Source organism: Calidris pugnax, unplaced genomic scaffold, assembly GCF_001431845.1.
Source record: "Calidris pugnax isolate Ruff unplaced genomic scaffold, ASM143184v1 scaffold38, whole genome shotgun sequence".
NCBI classification, from domain to species: domain Eukaryota; kingdom Metazoa; phylum Chordata; class Aves; order Charadriiformes; family Scolopacidae; genus Calidris; species Calidris pugnax.
In genome coordinates, this window is record NW_015090995.1 from 767,289 (window position 1) to 785,228 (window position 17,940).

The 17,940-nt window shown below is 50.6% G+C and overlaps 1 protein-coding gene across 1 annotated transcript in view; it reads left to right on the forward strand.

Moving 5' to 3' along the window:
- The window catches only part of SLC16A2 (solute carrier family 16, member 2 (thyroid hormone transporter)), a 40,080-nt gene extending 31,984 nt beyond the window's left edge, over positions 1–8,096 (forward strand). Inside the window, exons 4-7 of the mRNA XM_014954894.1 lie at positions 3,983–4,445; positions 4,905–5,048; positions 5,550–5,778; positions 7,640–8,096. Of these exons, the coding sequence (XP_014810380.1) occupies positions 3,983–4,445; positions 4,905–5,048; positions 5,550–5,778; positions 7,640–7,860 (1,057 nt within the window). The 3' untranslated portion in view covers positions 7,861–8,096. The remainder of the gene's footprint in view (positions 1–3,982; positions 4,446–4,904; positions 5,049–5,549; positions 5,779–7,639) is intronic.
- The last annotated feature ends 9,844 nt before the right edge of the window (positions 8,097–17,940 follow it).

The window sequence follows — 17,940 nt, forward strand, 5'->3', positions numbered from 1 at the left end:
CCCATTCCCCACCGTCGCCTGCAACCCCCCCCCCCCCCACCTACACATTGCTGCTGTCTTTGAGGGCAAAGCAAGTGGGAGGTCTCCTGGCAGCCCTACAGCCCACGTGCAGCCCATGTGCCCACAGTCTGTTTCTCTCCAAATTGAACCAAGTTACTCTTTCGTCCTTGTATAACAAGAGAGCGAATTTTAACCTCATCAAAGGACTTTGTTTTATGGGGTTTCAGCCCTCGGGTCCTTCACTTGATCTTTAAAACAGGCCGTGAGAAGTTGGCGCATGTCTTGAGGACTGCTCCAAAGAGATGCGTGTGGACAAAAATCATCCTACTTTGCAACCGATTCCACATTTGGTACCGAAAGTCAATCGGGGCTTAAAATAATATTTGATGGGTTACACCTGGCAAGAGGGAGTTTCCACGTGGGGCAGATGGGGTTTGGAGCAGTTTGTGCCCTTCCCACGCCATTTACGGCAGCGCGAGGCCATCGCTGCTCCTCGTTCTCTTGCTGCTCCTCTTTTTCCACGGCTGAGCCCGGGCCATGAGTCTCTGCTGGCCGATGATGTTTGGGTGGCAGGTGTACCTGATGCCATGCGGGAGTCTCTCCAGCCCCAGGCGTTGGCATCTTTGTGGGAGCATAAAGAGGTCACCCCGGAGGTCCTTTCTGTGGCGCTTGTTAAGTGGGATCTCAGAGGCGCCGTGGAGGCACCCTCCAAAGCATCATTTGCCCCAGTTTTTCTGAATAAAAACATTGCTGTGGGTTGGATTTCAGTTAAAACCAATATTGTTTTAATTAAAATGCTTCAAGAAGTGGGTTTTGTTCAAGCAAATGCACACTAGTTTCCCGGAGGGTGACTTGCCGGGCGCTGTGCTCCTCCCTGCCCACCCTGCCCACACCAGGCAGGGGGACACCAGTCCCCTTTTACCCTGGTCACCAAGACCCTCCTGCTCGCCCCAGCCCTGGTTCCCTCTGGATACATGCTGTGTGATGGGTCCCCACGTCCCCAGCTGCAGGAACCCCCTGTCACAGTGGGGCTGGGGGTAGAGCTTCTTGGCAAAGCCCCAGGGCCGATTGTAGCCAAGGGGACTTAGGGTGATAAAACCACCTCGGGCAGCGACGTGGAAGGAACCACCCTCTGTGACTTCCTCCGCAGATGCCACCCCTTTGTATTTTAAAAGATTATAGTAGTTGGAGAAAGTGCAGTGGGTCCTGGGGGAAGGTATGCCCGGGCTCCTGGCAGTGCGGATCACAGGCGCTTCCCGTGTAATCTTTGCTTTCCTTCTAATCAACGAAGCTTGGAATTTCTTTTATTATTTTTTTTTTCCCCTCCCTTATTGTAAAATGTTCGTGCGAAGAAAAAGAGCTCTAGGGACCACATCGCTGCCAGTGGCTTGTTGTGTTGGGCTTAAAAAAAAAAAAAAAAAAATCAAACAGTACAGGCAGAGAAGAATATTATTTCCAGGAGAGCTCCAGAGCTGAATTCCCCATTTCCTGCCTTCTCGCTCTCGGTTCACATTCCTTTGGCTGCCTTTTAAGGGAGAAAGGAGCCCCTTTGCAGCTGGACCGTGGTGGGGGAAGCTGCCTTCGGCACAGCCAAGCCAGAGGAACAGCAGCGGGGCTGTGGGATTTGGCAATTCTCCATCTGGATGGCGAAGGCTGGTCCCAAAATTCAGAGTTAGCAGCTCCTGCTCACCCAGAACAATGGAAAAGGGGGGGGGGATTTTTTTGGGTCCCCCTTGCCAGCTCCCCACAGCTGGAGATGACCCAGCTGGGCTCCGTGCACCGGTGCAAAGGGAGCTGAAGGGAGAGGCAGGCTGGGTTTGGTGGGCTCAGGCAGGGCTGGCTCAACCCTTTTATCTCCTGATTTCTCTAAAATGGGCTTGTTTTGTCCAAACAGAGGAGCAGGGGTTGCCGGTACTGCACTGAGCTGATCCAAAAACTCAGCCACCGAGCCGCACCCCAACACACAGCTCAGTGCCTCCTGCTCTCAAAATATTGGGAACTTTGGAGAAAAAAAAACCACAAAATAAGCAAAATATGCTGAAAAGCAGTGCACTGTGAAGGCTGAAATTCTCTGGATGGGGTCACGGCAACGGTTTTCCTCACTTTGCTGCCTTGCACTAAGGTGTCTCCTGCACTTGTTACCAGCTCGAGCCACTGCAAATCTTATGTGCCCTCAAGAAGAGAGAAACCCCAGTTGTGTTAAGACTTCACCTTCCCTCCAGTTTTAAGGGGGATGTTTTAGTGTGAAGAATGGGAGATGATGGCCAGTTCAGCAGGGCTGTCTTCATATGCCCCCCCCCCCAGTGCCCTCCCAGCCCTCCATTCTGCAGCGTTAAATCTTCTATGGTGGGGTTTGAATCTCTTTTCATCTGCCTCTCCTTCCCCTCCACAATTTCTGCCCGGTTTCTCCTGCAGAGAGAAATCCCCCAAAACCTCTGCCAGCCGGGCTGAACCAGGGCTGTTCCCGTTGTGAGCTGTGAGTGAGAGGCAGCTGCTGGAGGGGGACCTCCTTGTCCCAGGAGATGTCATTATCCGTGGAAGACCTCATTATCCAAGGGAGATGATGCCGCCCTTCCCACTGGAGAGCAGCTGGCTCATTCCCAGCGAGCAGGGTGGGAAATCCTGGCTAAGAAAACGGGCTGAGAGGAGCCCTTGCTCACGCAGGGGTGTCTTAGCATCAAGGGGGAGCAGATGGGAACCGCGGCATTTGTCTCCACTTATCCAACATGTCAGCTTAGCAGCAGGACCAAAGCTGGTGTGACCCAACTGAGATGGCCAGGGCTGGTGCGTGGGAGGTCGGAGACAGCCTGCACAGCCCAGCTGCTTGCCTGGCTCCTGCAGAGGGGGGCGTTTGTGATGTGGCTTCATTCTGGAGTGGTTGGAAATTGCCTTTCATGACAGTCATTTGTCTTTGAGCTGTTGGGTAGAGCGAGCACGTTCTGCTTGGCTAGCTAAAGAGACGAGCGTGTAATGGAAGAAATGATGTGCTTGTAAACGTTTTCTCAGCTTCAAACCGCTCCATTAGATCTGGGCTGCTGTCTTCTCCCTTGCTTCATGAGCAGCACTCAGTATTTCACATCAGTCGTCGTGAGTGTTGGAGTAAAGACCCCATTTGTGCAGCATCGCTTGCCCGGTGAGCTGCCTAAACCTTTCCATCGTACTTTCCTCCCAGGCAGTATTTCGTGGCAGACTTTTGCAGCTGAATGCCTCGCACAGAGGTGGAAGAAAGAATCCTTCATCTGGAGAGAAACGCAACTGGTTATTTGCTTAACTTTAGGCTCCTTTCTCAGCTGCTTCTCTTGGGAAAACTGGGCTGGCAATTGGGAAACTGCTCCTTCCAGAGGTTCTCAGGACTTTCCACTTGTTCTGTAGAGCAGCCACTTCACTCCCTCCTTGAGTGCAGCCACCAATGTAAGGTACAAATGAGATCTATTAACCGTCTAATTGAAGCTCCCAGAGGAGCTTAAAGAAGAAGAACTTAATTAACCAGCCTGGAGCCTGGGCAGAAATGCAATGTTCCCTTCCTAAGTGCTTAATAACCAGCTGGGTTGGTGCCTTCTGCTTTCAAACACTGGGTGCAGAATGTTTTCAATTAGTCCTTTCAGTGGAAAAAAAAAAATGGACTTTTAGCTAAAAATAACCCAACCTGCCTACCTTAGTGCTTGCTGTAATTTAAAAACCATTCAAGTTAGGTCAACTTCCCAAGGAGGGCAGGTTGGCTGCTGCCTTCTCCTCTTTGCAGAAAGCACTCCCCAGCTAGACCGCATTTTCCTGAAGATTTAAGGTGCCGGCTGTGAAATGGGGATAATCCTTGCTTTGCCTGGGGACTAAGCTCCTCGGGGTCAGACTGTCTGTGTAGCACCTGTGGTATGCGAGACTTGGGTCTTGACTCCACGTTCTGCAGGACCGTGGGGGAGAAGGTTTCCTTACCTCTGGGCAACGTAACCACCTCCATGTGTTGTTTGTTTTTTCTTCCCACTAGGTCTCTGGAAGTTCGTTATTTCACATATGGGATCCTCTTTGGCTGCGGCAGCTCCTTCGCCTTCCAGCCCTCGCTGGTCATCCTTGGTCACTACTTCAAGCGCCGCCTTGGCTTGGCCAACGGCATCGTGGCCGGTGGCAGCTGCCTCATCTCCGTCCCGCTCCCCTTCTTCCTGAAGATGGTGGGGAAGGCCATTGGGCTGGCGCATACGTTCCAAGTACTCAGTGCCTTAATGCTCATCCAGATCTTCTTGTCCCTGACCTATCGGCCCATCTTGCCCCCTTCTTGTGACTCTCAGCACGATGGGCAGGACAAGCTGGGCAGCCGGAGCATGCGGCAGCAGTGCTGGTCCCAGACGCGCAAGTATTTCAGCTTGAGGGTTTTCCGGAGAAAGACCTATCGGATTTGGGCCTTTGGGATCGCTACTGCTGTTCTGGGATATCTCGTACCTTACATGAACCTGGTGAGAGCCTTGGCTGGGACTGGAAGATGGGGGGGAGGTCCCTTTGCCCGGAGTGAAGGGGCGGTTCCATGCAAGCAAGGAGGAGGTGGGAAGGTGGAGATGGGCAGCAGGGATGGAGCCACCAAAAGCCTCAAAGCTCAGAAACTGCTGCAGGCACGTCCTGTAAAGAGAAATAGTGATGGGAGGAGATGGATTTTTAATGGTCCTATGTGTCCTCTGCGCCAGGGTGGGCACAGTGGTCACTTCCCGTGGCTCCTGAGGGCAAGCAGGAGAGGAGGGGGCTGTTGGGTTTGGGGTGGGCAGAGATGGTGTGTGCAGGTCAGGATGGCATAGACATGAGGGTCACACAACCACCTCAAAAGCCATGAACCCTCTGCGGGAAGTCTTGTCCCTTTCTGGGAGATGAGAGGGGTTAACTTACTGGGGGTTCATGTCCTTGCATCCTTCCCTCCATCCCAGGTGAAATACGTGGAGAAGCAATTTCAAGAAACCAAAAAGGACTGGATCATCCCAGTTTGCCTTGGAGCCATGTCAGGGCTGGGGCGCTTGGTTTCAGGCCGCATTGGTGACTGCATTCCCGGGCTGAAGAAGATTTACCTGCAGGTACGTTGTGTCCAACCCTCTGTGTAGCTGCTGGGGAACCCCTGCGGGTCAGGGGACAGCATCTCTGCGTCATTATCGACATGCTGCTTGAAAACCACCAACCACGGGTCACAAATCCTCTACCCACCATCACCTAACACTCTTGTCTGTTGTTAGGGAAGAAAATTTATTACAGAAGAGTGCATCAGGCTTGACCTGATGTCTGAGTGTCTGTTCAGCAACCAAAGTCTGTGGTCCCGACTCTTCCCAAGCTGCTGGACACCCCCTCACCTTCTTGTGTTTTTTGAAAAAAGAACTGCTGAAATCTAGCAGCTAATCCAGCAGATAATCCTTCCTAAAGCTTCTTAAAAGGTTATTCTTGAGGGCCTCTCGGAGACGAGCAGAGCATGGATGCTATTGCTGGGTCCAGAGGAGGGGGCGACGTCAGTGTTCAGTGTCATCTTCCTGACACCTCCTGCTGCCCATCCCTACTCATCCTCCACCCCACTTTTGTCTCCCCAGGTTGTGTCCTTCGTGCTGCTGGGAATCCTGTGCATGTTGATCCCCCAGTGCCGAGGGTTCGAGGGCGTCATTGTCATCTGCCTCTTCCTTGGCCTTTGCGATGGCTGCTTCACTACCATCATGGCCCCCATCGCCTTTGAGCTGGTGGGGCCCATGCAGGCGTCCCAGGCCATAGGGTACCTCATGGGGCTGATGGCCGTGCCCATGACGGCGGGTACACCCATAGCAGGTTGGTAACGCCACGGTGCCAGATGTGGACCCAGCTGTTGGGAGGGAGCAGATGCTCGTAGTGCCTTTCACCCGTGGTGGTATTTTGGCGCAAGACCAGACATATGGTTTTGGATTTTCTGGTTTATTGTGTCGCATAGTGGTTGAACGTAATAACAGTATGGATGGATGTAGCATCACTCCATGCTATGTCCTGTAGCATCTCAGGGCCTTTCTCCAGGCTAATTAAAGGTGACCAGTAGGGGAACAGTGAGAGCCACCCAATTTCACATTAACTGATTTCTCTTTGAGGCTGAGCTAAAAATTGGCAGATACTAGTTTTCGAGAAGTCCTTTTAAATATCTGAGGACGGATTGCTAATCGTTAATATCAACTGCTGGGTTGTTGAATCAAAGTTAGAGGTGGGGACACCTGAGCCTCTGTCTTCCCAAGACTTGGGTCTGTGTTTAACCATGGTCATAACCACAACCTCCTTAACAGTGAGCACTTTGCCAAAGCTGGCCCTGGAACAGCAGAACGCCTGCATCAGCAATCGCTAAGCTAAAGCTGTATAAGCACCTCTGATCTTTCTGCTTCTGGCAGCAAAATTCAGTTTAACACCTTTGTGAGGGAAGGTGGGGGTTGTGGACATCTCGCTGTTTGGGTGCTGCTGCAGGACCCCCCTGCATCGAGGTGGCTGGGGACGGGGCTGGGTGAAGGGGCTCATTTCATGGGTGAAATGTCTACGCAGGAGGAAACACAGAGGGGTTTCCCAGTGCCAATAAATGGCAACGTGTTATTCTCCGGGGATGCCTGGCAGCATCAGAACTTGCCCATCTAACAGGTGCAGAACCTCACTGGATTTTAAGGGATCGGTTATTGGTTTTAACTGGCAGCATGTATTTTTCAGCTGGCATCCCCATGTGGATAACATATCCATAAGCAAACCAGGGCTCCCAGGTAGAGGCAATCTGCTGAGGAATAGCCCCTGGCTACTTTTCCTATTGCCTCTTGGCCAGCAAGGCACTAGGAAGAGCCACCTGAAATATTTGGTTGTTTTGCAGTCCTGAGTAACATGCTCTAGCTCTAGGCAATCCTGCTTTAGCAGGGGAGTTGGACTAGATGATCTCTATGGTCTCTTCCAACTCTAAAAATTCAGTGAAATTCAATGAAATTAACACTGTCTCAGCTCGCATTTGGGATCATTTTGGATGTGCCTGATAGTGTCCTTGTCCAAGTGCTACTTGTTTGTTGTGCGGGTGTCTATTTTTGTCAGTCAGGTTGACGGTTGGACAAGATGATCTTTAAGGTCCCTTCCAACCTAGAAGATTCTGTGATTCTTCTGGTTAAATAGGAAGGATGGCGGGGGTGTTCCTTCTTGGCTTCCTTGCTACGCAATGTTGGCTGTGCACATCCTTTAGTCCAAGGCGTAAAAACTCCAAGGAACGCAATGGATTCAAAACAAAAGATTGTTTTAAAACCCCAAATTTCCCCAAACCTGGTGGTTGAAGCAAGCTGCGGCTCTCACTTGAGGGAGGAGACAAGTCGGTGATTTTTCCTTTGCCAGGAAGGGTAATGATAGGACAAGGGGAAACGGTTTTAAATTGGAAGAAAAAAGATTCAGATTAGATCTCAGAAAGAAATTTTTTACTATGAGGGTGGTGAGACACTGGAACAGGTTGCCCAGGGAAGTTGTGGATGCCCCGTCCCTGGAGGTGTTCAAGACCAGGCTGGATGTGGCCTTGAGCAACCTGCTCTAGTGGGAGGTGTCCCTGCCCAGGGCAGAGGGGTTGGAACTAGATATCTTTGAGGTCCCTTCCAACCCAAACCATTCTATGATTAGACTGACGCATCAATAACCACCGTTGATCCTTCTCTTTCAGGATACCTCAACGATTACTTTGGGAATTTAGACGCGGCCTTTTATTTTGCCGGAGTCCCCCCCGTCATCGGCGGCCTGGTGCTCTCCGTCGTCCCCCTCATCCATCAGAGGATGCTGAAGAAGCAACGCCTGGATTCTGGCAAAGACAAGATGCTGGTGTCGGAGGCGGTGGTGAACGGGGAGCTGCTGCCGGGCTGCCCGGCCTCCGAAGCACACATGTAGCGCCGCCGCTCGCCGGCCACGCACTGTCACCACCAGCAGCCTCCCCAAGCACAGGCCCTTTTCTAGACGGACCGTAATTCTCAATGATCGCAGATGCACTACCTTTGTAAAGGAAAACAAACAAACAAAACCAACCAACAAACAAACCAGAAAAAGTTCTTCTAGTTAAAGGCTTTTAACTAGCAGAAACGCTCATTTTCGGGACAGTTTTGATTTCGAAGCCGCCTTTTTTGGTTGGTTTTTTTTTTTTTTTTTCCAGAAGCTGCCCATCTAGAAACAAACAAATCCCTCACTGTAGTGCTTCCCTAGGGAAAAAATTTTTTTTTTTTTTCCTCTAACCATTTTTCTAAGGAGAACTCTCACCAGGATTCAAACTTGATCGATCTCCTGCTCCTCTCCCCGGTTTTCTATGTGTCACGACAGAGGTTTACAGCTAATAAATGCCTTTTTAAAGCAGGCCGCAGATGGAGCGTGTTGAACCTGGCAGCTGTCCCTCCTCCTCCTCCTCCTCCGGTGCCACTCGGGTGTCCCATCCAAGCGAGACAGCCCCCTCCCTGCCCAGCGCCGGAGGCTGTTTTGGAACCAGCAGATCTGAAGGAGGAAACGCTGCTTTAATCCGATGCACAAAACCAAATAAATGGTCGTTGAGTCCCGCTTTAATCTTCTTCTCTCCTCCTTTTCCTCTGCTCTCCCACCCACCCAGGGAGCTGCAGTTGGGACAACGGGGAGCTCGGCCGGCTCTGGTCCTGCCGCCTTCGTCAGACAGAGCCCTGCAGGAGCACCCTCTTCCTGCAAATTATGCCTTAAAAACGCGGGGACAAGACCAGCGGGTCCCTCAGCCACTTTCTGCCTCCGTTTTCTTGCCTGGCGACAAATGATTGGGCTTTTGAGGTGTGAAAGAGAGGGGCAGCTCCCAGCACAGCCCACAGCGGCCGGCTCTGTGAGGTGAAAACTGTAGGCAAGCTGCCCAGACGGGCTCTTTGGAAGCATCGAGGCACACAGGGTCAGGACAGAGCCCTGCGTGTGTCATGGGTTTGCTCCATGCCAGGACGCAGCTTCTTTGCACCCAGGGATGCTGGGATGCAGCCAGTTTGGGGCATGGTGGTACCCAGGGATGCAGGGATGCAGCCGGCTCGGGGCACAGGGTGCCACTGCTCTCTTTTTGGGGGCTGGTTGTGTATTATGCAGCAATAACCAGGAGTCAGTATTGGCAGGAGAAGCCTGCTGTTTCTCAAGGGTTTAAAAGCCGCGACAGCATTTAGCTCGTAGCCCGTGCGTCGCTGTGCAGACCCAGCACGGGGTCTGTGCAGAGCACGGCGAGAGGACAAGAAAATAGGAGAGCCCAGGGGTACCCACCCCACAGAGTGAGGGCAGAGCTCAGCCTTGCGTAGAAATTCGTCATCTCCAGATAGTGCTAATGAGCAGGGCACAGAGCAAGGGATTGTCTCCTGCCCGCGGTCCCCGTGTGAACGAGGTGCTGGCTGGTACCCGGGTACCTTTTCCTGGAAATAATAACCCAGGAGAGAGTAAGAAACAAAGCTTGCATTTATCCTGGCTGCAAAAGCATCCTTCATCGGGTTTTCATTCCACTCACCTGCCATTAAAAAGAGGGACTTGTGCTGTGGGAGTCACCCCTCGGTCCCACGGGGGTTTGTAACACCAAGACAAACCTTTGTTGTGGAAACTTGGTTTTAGTGAAGGCCCCCCCTCCCCGCCTTCTGCGGGCAGTGGTGGGAGCTCTGTATATAGGCTCAGAATCCTGCATGTCCCTCTGGCCCTGTTTTTAATCCGCGTTGGCTAACGAGGTCGTCTTGTCTTGTGGTGGCCCTTCTGTCCCCCTTTGAGCCGGAAAATTAACTGGTGTGTTGTGACGTGTCTGTTTGTGACTATAAAAGGAGATGTCCCCTTTGTCTCTTTCTTCCATCCGCTTTTCTGTGACTGCTCTTACCCTTTTGTTGCCCGAATTGCATCGTCTGCCATGGCTTTGCTGGCCCATGGCCTGGTGTGGGAAGCCAGAGGAGCTGCATCAGAAGGCATCAGTGGGAGCCCAACCTCGCTCCAGCTGTGGTGGGACCTGCCAGGCTTAGCCTAGAGCATTAAGGTGATGCTTTTCAGGTGGGAGCACTGGTGGTGGGGCATCTGCAAAGCCACCTGCCAGCAGAAGGAAAGAAACGCTTCATAACTCCTTTTGTGAGGTTTGGGGCTTCTGTTCACATCAGAGTTCCGTGAAGTTCTTTAAATCATATTTTTGACCTTAATGCCCCCCACAGGAGAGCTTGTGAGGGATTTATATTCAAGAAGCAGCTTCTTCAGACCGAGAAGAGGACGAGCAGAGCTGCCTCAAACCCACGTCTGGCCTGAGCGAGTGGCTGCGCGGCAGAGCCCACCGGTGACTGCACCCAGCTTTGTTGCGGTAAAACCTCTCTGACTCATCATATGGTTCAAATCCCAAATTTCTACAGATTTCCACTTTGCCTTAAATACTCCGTCTGCCTGCAAAGGTCTTTGCCCCGGGAGGAGCCTGCATTTGGTGCAACGGGTGTTTAATGCTGCAGAGGCATCAGACCAGCTCTGTGTCAGCTGGGAGCTGGAGGGATGGATGCTGGTACCCACGTTCATCCCCCCTCCCCCTAAATTTTGGCCTTTGCCCACAGCTCTTATTATCAATCCTCTAGGAGATTTTGAGCAATGAGGCGCAGCCATGGACCATCCGAGTTTGGTCAAAAGAATCCACCCTTCATCCGAATCCCCGACCAGTGTCTGCTTCCAGCCTCCCAAAACCACTCTCAGCATCTTTGTCTGGTCGAGATCCTGCCCTTGGGCAAGAGGAGGACAAATTCTGCCATGGGAAAGGCAATGTTTGAGCAACGGCAATGAAAGGTTCACCCCTCGTCTGCAAACACAGATGGGAACGGGAAGGGCAAAGGTTGGAGTAGTCTGTCAACATACAGGGGGGGGTATTTTTGGGTTTGTCTGTCAACTAAATGCCGCTGCTGTGCGTCTAGTTTGTCCCTTGGGGATTGGGCAGCTTGCAAGAATTTTTGCAGACTTGTGGCATGTGAGAGGTGGAATTGTGGCGGTGTGTCTGTAAACAGGGAGAAGTTGCATTGGTCTCCAAAACGTCCTTTTAGCCTGTTGTTTGTTGTCTGGTGCTGTGATGCCAAATAGGTCCCTACCTGTTGCAAAAAGCTTCATCCTAAGATCCCTCCTATAAAATCCCTCCTATTTCTTCCCATCAGGATCCGCTCATCCTGGCCCAGCACATCCATGGCCTCCTTTGGGCAGGCGAGGGCTGGACGGGAGACAGCATTTATGGTGAAAATTACCTTTTACTCAGTTTTCAAATTAAAAAAAAAAAAACCAAGTGCCAGGCTGTGATTCCTTGCCCCAGGAGGGGAAGGTGGAGTCCGACACTCCGAGCTTGGGTATTTTTGGGAGCCAGCGAGGGCAGGGGAGCGGGTCGAGTCCCTGGGGGATGGGAAGGGGGTGGAAGGGAGCAGGGGAGGGAGCAGCTCCGCTGGGTGCCCGGGGTGTTTGGAGAGCTGCGGGCGCGCGGAGCTTTATGTAAGTGTACAGCAAGAGCAGGACGTGTCCCAGCAGCGCCCTGCTCGGGGCTTGGCTGGGGCTGCCTTTCTAAATCTTTAGCTTGAGGGTGTTCAAAAGCAAGTTGTTGTCTTTTTTTTTTTTTTTTTAATTTTTTTTTTTTTTTTTTTTTTTCCAGTATCAGCAAGAGAAGAATGAGACATGCAATTACAAGGGCATGGAAGAGAGGCAGAAGAGCAATTTTTTGGAAGAGGGGCAAAAGAGCAAGTTTTTTTTTTTTTTTTTTTTTTTTTTTTTTTTTTTTTTTTTTTTTTTTTTGCTGCTGTTTAACTCCTCTGGCTCTGGTCTGAGGGATGGAGCGGGACAGCCGAGCTGGAAGGGCTCAGAGGGGTGGATGGGTGGGTTTTCAGCCTTTTTTCCAGCCATGGGAAGGCTGGTGGGGCAGCGACTGCTGGAGCTGCCCGGGAAGTGCCATGATTCATGGCTTAGAGCTTTTTCGAGTTGTGAAACAAAGCTGGAACCATCTGCAGGAGCTGCTTCATTGCAGCGTGCCCTGCCCTGAGGTCCTATGGCCAGGGAAATACACGTTTCTAAGTCACATCACTTAAATTTAACACATTCTGGCTACCCTTTGGCTGGGGGTTGAGTTTTCCTACCATTTTCCTGCCGTGGGAGCTGTGGGAAGGCCACATTCTAATTGGAATCAAAGCTTGAGGGCTTTAGCAGGTCTGCTGTGGTACCACGGGGTTTGGGGACCCTCAGTTTCAAGATGGTTTAGTTCTGCCTCCCACCATGGGGATGGTTTGGGGCTGACAGTTTGGCCACGTTGGTGGCCAAAGGAGCTTTGTAACCCTCCGGGATGAGCTGCCTGGTCTGGAGGAGCTGGGTGAGGGAGGTGGCCTACAGCTGGGCAAGGACATTCCTGCCCTTCCATGTGTGACAGAGCCAGGGGAGCAGTTTGCATGGCGATAGAGGGTCTCTTTTGGCGTTGCTGCTGGGAACGATTCGCTCTGGGCAGCCTGGTTTAGTGCTGAGGATCTCGTCTCTGCTTCCTCAGATCTCTCTGGTTCAGCATCTCGGGAGGCTTAGGGTAGATTTTAACCCTGGCCGACACCTGCATCTGCATGTGGCCGTCCAGTCCTTGGAATAACAAGGTGAACTTGGACCAAACCCTCTGGACACAGAGGGGGACAGACCCAGCTGAGACCCTTGCTGTCCCTCCACCCTTCACTGCAAACCGTTACCAACTTTCATGTGCCTCTGTCCCCGACAGAGTTTTGTTTGTTGGGGGTTACCTTGGTTATTTTAGCTTCAATAATTTTCACGCTGGCAGAGTTTGCCTCTCCTGATCCAGCTGGAAGCAGAAAACTGGAATGACTTTGAAAGCCCCGGCTCCTTTGCCAAGACAAGCGGGGCAGCCCCCTCCCACCGCCGGAGCTGCTGCCTTTCTGCCGTGAAAACCCACAGTTGGGCAGCACTTTTGGGCAATTTGGTCTAAATCCCAGCTTCCCTTGGAACCTCCCAGGAGAATGATGTGATTAACAAGTGCCCCTTAAATACTCCTCCAATGTAAATGCTGGTTTAGGATGGAGCTGGCTACATAGAGGGGCTCCACCAGCAACCAACGAACCCAAGTAAAGATGTTTCCTTCTTGTTTGAGAGCCCTTGGAAGGAAAATAGACGTGAGGATGGACTCAGCTGCCATCCTCTTGCAACTCCAAGTGGAGCTTGGGCCCTGGGGGCAGCTGCAGAGGTGACCCTTCCCATGGCCTGGAGCAGGGGTGACTGTGGCTCTAGGTGCTTTATCAGCTTGGCACGGTGGCTCTGTGGACTTTAGTCCTGGTGACAGTGAGGTTATCGCTGGGCTTTGGTGGGCTCACCCTTCACGACCCCTTTCGGGGGGGGGGTTGTTGATTTATTTTTGCAAACATTGCAATGCCCTTAGTGATATGCCAAGGATGGATGCTGCGAGTGCCCTCACATCATGCCCTTCCAGTGGGAAGCTCTGCCACCGTAGCGGCAAAACACGGACACAACTGATAACGGGTGTGGGACTTGGGTCCCCGCTCCAGGCAGAAGGAGAAAGACACATGGTCTCTCCCGTTTTCTGCAAAACATGGCTTTGGAAGGAGGTTTTGTACTTCCAAAGTTTATTAGGAAGAAATTTTTCACTCTGAGGGTGGTGAGACCCTGACCCAGGTTGCCCAGAGAAGCTGTGGCTGCCCCATCCCTGGAGGGGTTCAAGGCCAGGTTGGAGGGGGCTTGGAGCAACCTGGTGTGGTGGGAGGTGTCCCTGCCCAGGGCAGGGGGTGGGACTGGATGATCTTTAAGGTCCTTTCCAGCCCAAACCATTCTACAATTCTACAATTCTATGACAGTTTCTCCTCTTTTTTGTAGCATCCTTCCCAACACTCACCCTGCACCACCTCCAACCAGCAAGGCAAGCGTAGCTCTTAACCGTAGCGTTAGAGGCAAGACTTAGTGTCTACTTTACTAAGGAATGATGAAGCTTTTTTGGGTTTTTTTTTGTACATTTTTAATCGTGGCATGTAAGACAAGTTGTTTACTGGAGCAGGATTTTTTCCGTGGCGTTGATGCTCTGCTTCTGATGGGCGATGACCAGATTGCCTGAATGCCGTTGGGTTTTTGGCTGCCGAGAGCAATCAAGCCAATCATTTTGAGAAAGAACACAACTTCTCGAGGCCTGAACTTTCCCAGCATATCCTGTTTCAGCCAGTTGAATCCACTAAAGTCAGAGACAGGACTTTGGGGGAAGCGAGGGGCAATTAGGAAATTGCCCTGCTCTCCCTCCCCTGCCCTGAAATCCAGCAGGATGAAGCCAAATATTTGCTTTCAGATGAGTGGATTTTGGAGCCGACTCCACAGAAGCGCACCGGGGTGGAGGCTTGAATTTTGGCCGTTTTGGGTAAATCATGAGACGGCTTGTTTTTCAAACAGGACCTCCAAGACTACTGCCATCTCCCCCCAGTTAGTGGGTCTGGATGCTGTGCCTTTCTCCAGCCCTGCTGCTCTCCGGGGCCATCGTGATCGGCTTTAGCTCCATCATGATGGGAAAAATCCTTCCCACAGGTTTTTGGGATGGGCTGATTGCTTTGCCCTGCCCATGTGCTGGTAACGCTCACCCTGGCAGTGTCTGTGCCCACTAGAACGACTCGGTAAAAGGCTGCAAATATCCTCAGTAGCTTTGCAACCTCATTTTTTTTTCCACTGTGCTCCCAGTTCTGGCTCAGCAGGAGCCGTGGGTGGCTCCAAACCCGGTCCTGCGAGGTGCCCGGGGATGCTGGGCACCCTGGGCAGACCAGCAGAGCCAACAGCCAGAAAGCCAACACTCAATTTGATGCAGAATCAGACCCTGAAGTCTAAAATTATTCCTTTTTTTTTTTTTTTTTAATTTTTTTTTGGACATCTGCTCCTTGTAAGCAATTTATATTCCCTTAAAATTTTGTATCATCTGGAAGTAAAATATTTGAATGTATGTCTTAAAAGTATGACTATCCTTTCAAAATGTGAATTTCTGATTGTTGGTATATATAAAAACAAAAACAAAAACAAAGCCCTACCCCATATTAGCACATTTTTTTGTAATTAATGTTTTATGAATGTTGTTTAAAAAAAAAAATTGTGTAGAATAAAACCAGTTTAAACAGAAAAGGGGGTTCGTGCCTGTGTCTCACCAGGTTTCCTCGTCCCAGGGCCGGTCGCAGGCACTGGTCCCCCGGCAGCTTTCCCAGCTGCTGCTGACCCTCTGCCCAGAGCCTGCCCGGGATGTCAAAAGAAAAAAGGGCTGGAGACATGGCAGTTTAATGTGGAAATTATTTTTATCAAGTCTTTTATACTCCTTGAGGAAAGGTTGTGGTGAGGTCCTGGTGCTTAACGGGGGAGAAGAGGTTCCTGATGGGGTGCAGAGGGGGGAAAGCAGGTGGAGGATGGTCCTTGTCCCAGCTGAGGCATCAAAAATAAGAAAAAAAAGAAATCTCTGAGAGCATCTCGGTGCCCAAAGGGGTGTCAGTGCTTGGGGTGAGCCCCCAGACAGGTTTCCCCTCCATCTCCCAGGAGAGCCTCCCAGCTTTGGATTTTAGCACCCAGCATTTTGGGGGGCTCTTGCACAGGGACAGCACCAGGGCTTTTTTTTTTTTTTTTTTTTTTTTTTTTTTTTATATTATTTATTATTTCTTCCTTTTGGCAGCAGTTGAGGGGCATGGTGAGGCATCCTGGGTATGAGCCCTGGTCACAGGAGAGCTAATCTTTTCTGTCAATAGGAGCAGTGATGGGAGGGTTGAGGGCGGGAAACACCGGGGGTGATTATTCATAAGTGAGGTTCCTGTGGCTGTGAAACACTGAAAACAAGGCTTTTATCAAGGACTTTATATTAATGATCTGTTTACACTAGGTGCTTTAATTGACATTAGATGAAAGCTGACATATGCATTAATTTTATATAGCTCAGGCTTTTTTTTTTTTTTTTTTATTGCGCATCTCAATCCTTTTTTCAAGTTGGGGATATTTACTGCAAATAGTACTTAAAAAAAATGCACCAGGGGGTAAGAGATGGTAAATAAAGACTCAAAGGGAATGAGACAACAGCAAGGAGCTCCTTCAGGAGGACTTGGTGCCGTGCATGCAGGGACAGAGCACAGAGAGGAAATGCTGCATCCACTCCTGGGAACGGAAAGCACCGAGCAAAAAAAAGCAATCCCAGCCTAACATTAGAATATTCTTGGGATGGCTGAAGGTCTGGGGGGGCTTGGGGTACAGGATAAAAGCAGGATAAAATCCGTGGGGACACCCAGAGGGGCAATGGTGGGGAGGGGTAATACTGCCCAGCTGCTCCCAGGGAGCATCAGCTCAACGCAGGCCATCTCCACAAGCTCCACATACATAAACAAATATACACACACATATAAATATATATATATATATGTATATATCTATATATATCTCTCCATAGGTGTGTTTGTGCACGTGCCCACTGGGAATCCCCCCTCAGCCTCGCTGCTGAGCACGGAGCAGCAGCACCACCCCCTCTCCACGCAGGCGTCTGGATCTGCCCTTAGTACATGGAAAGTTGAAAAAGTGGGGGAAAAAAAAAAAAAGCTATTTCATATCAGGGCAAACTCCTGGGTTTTTCAATATAAAGGCACCCAACTAGAAAAGACCATACCAACCCACCACAACAACAAAAACAAAAAAGGGGATGTTTTCATTACCATGACACAATAGTTAAGTATTTATGTATCTATTCATACATTAAAACCAAAATATCATGGATTAAAACAAGCTGACTATGTGTCATCGTTGACATTTGTACTTACAAAATGCAAAATTTAAGGTGAACCACACGTCAGTGTTTTATTTTAGTTTAATAGTTATAAATTACAGGTATGTTTTAGATAGATATATGTGAATGGCATGTATAGTATCTATAGTTACATTTAGTTTTTCTTTTTTTTAATTTATACATATATATGCACATTTAGACGTGTATATATATATATATATATATATATGGTTGTTATTGTGTGAGGCTGACGTCCTGCCAGTGGTTAGTGGGCATCTGGAGGCCGCGGGCTCACGCTGTGCCCAGCCGCTCCTCCGCTCCTCTCCCCGCGGGCTCTGGGCTGGGCTTGTTTTCTTTCATTGTCTTCTTCTCCATCTGTTTTCTTTTTGCAGGACTTTAATATTATAATCCTTCAAGAAAAAAAAAAAAAGCACCGGAGGGAAAAAAAAAAAAAAAACCCCATCTGCAAGTCCTTTGAAGGACTTTGAAGGCTGCGGCGACGAGTGGCAGGAACTGATTTTTAATCATCTCTGGCTCTAAATGCCGATCTGCCCTTGCTTTGCTGTCATTATTTAAAGCAATAATTTGGAAAAAACTCTTTTCCCAGGGCTGTTTGGCCGCACCCAGGCTGGGCAGGGCTGTTGATGGGGCAGGGGGCACCGAGCTGGGGGGGGGGAGGGTTTCATGCGACCCACAGCCCCAAGAGCGGGGTGCCCAGCGCCTGTGCCCGGGTACTGGGATGTGCCACCGGAGGGGAAAGGAGAATAAGCAGAGTGCAGCTGGGGCTGAGCACTGGGGTGAGCTCAGGATGCGCTCCCTTTCCTTCAGGTTGGGTTTTAGGGGCCTTTTTAAAATGCAAGACGGGAAACCACTTAATACTGGCAGCAGGGCAAAGCAAGGGAGGGGAAAAAAATTATATATATATATATATATATGCTTAGATCTAAGGCAAACACAGCACAGGGGAAGGGGAGGGGAAGAAGGGGGAGAGGGGAAAAAGAGAGCAAGAAGGTGTGTGTGGCTGGGGGGGGTCCTGGTGGCAGGGAGCCAGTGCCACTGAAGGCAAAACTGAGCCCGCAGCCCCCCCCGTGCCAGGAAACAGCCCGAGCCCACCCCGCCGAGCGGGAACAGAGAAACACCTTGGGTTTGCGAGAAGCACTGATTGCTTTTGGACCCGTTGGCTGGTGCATGCTTTATCCTGGCCCAGGCTTCGGGGTATGCTTTTTTTTTTTTTTTAA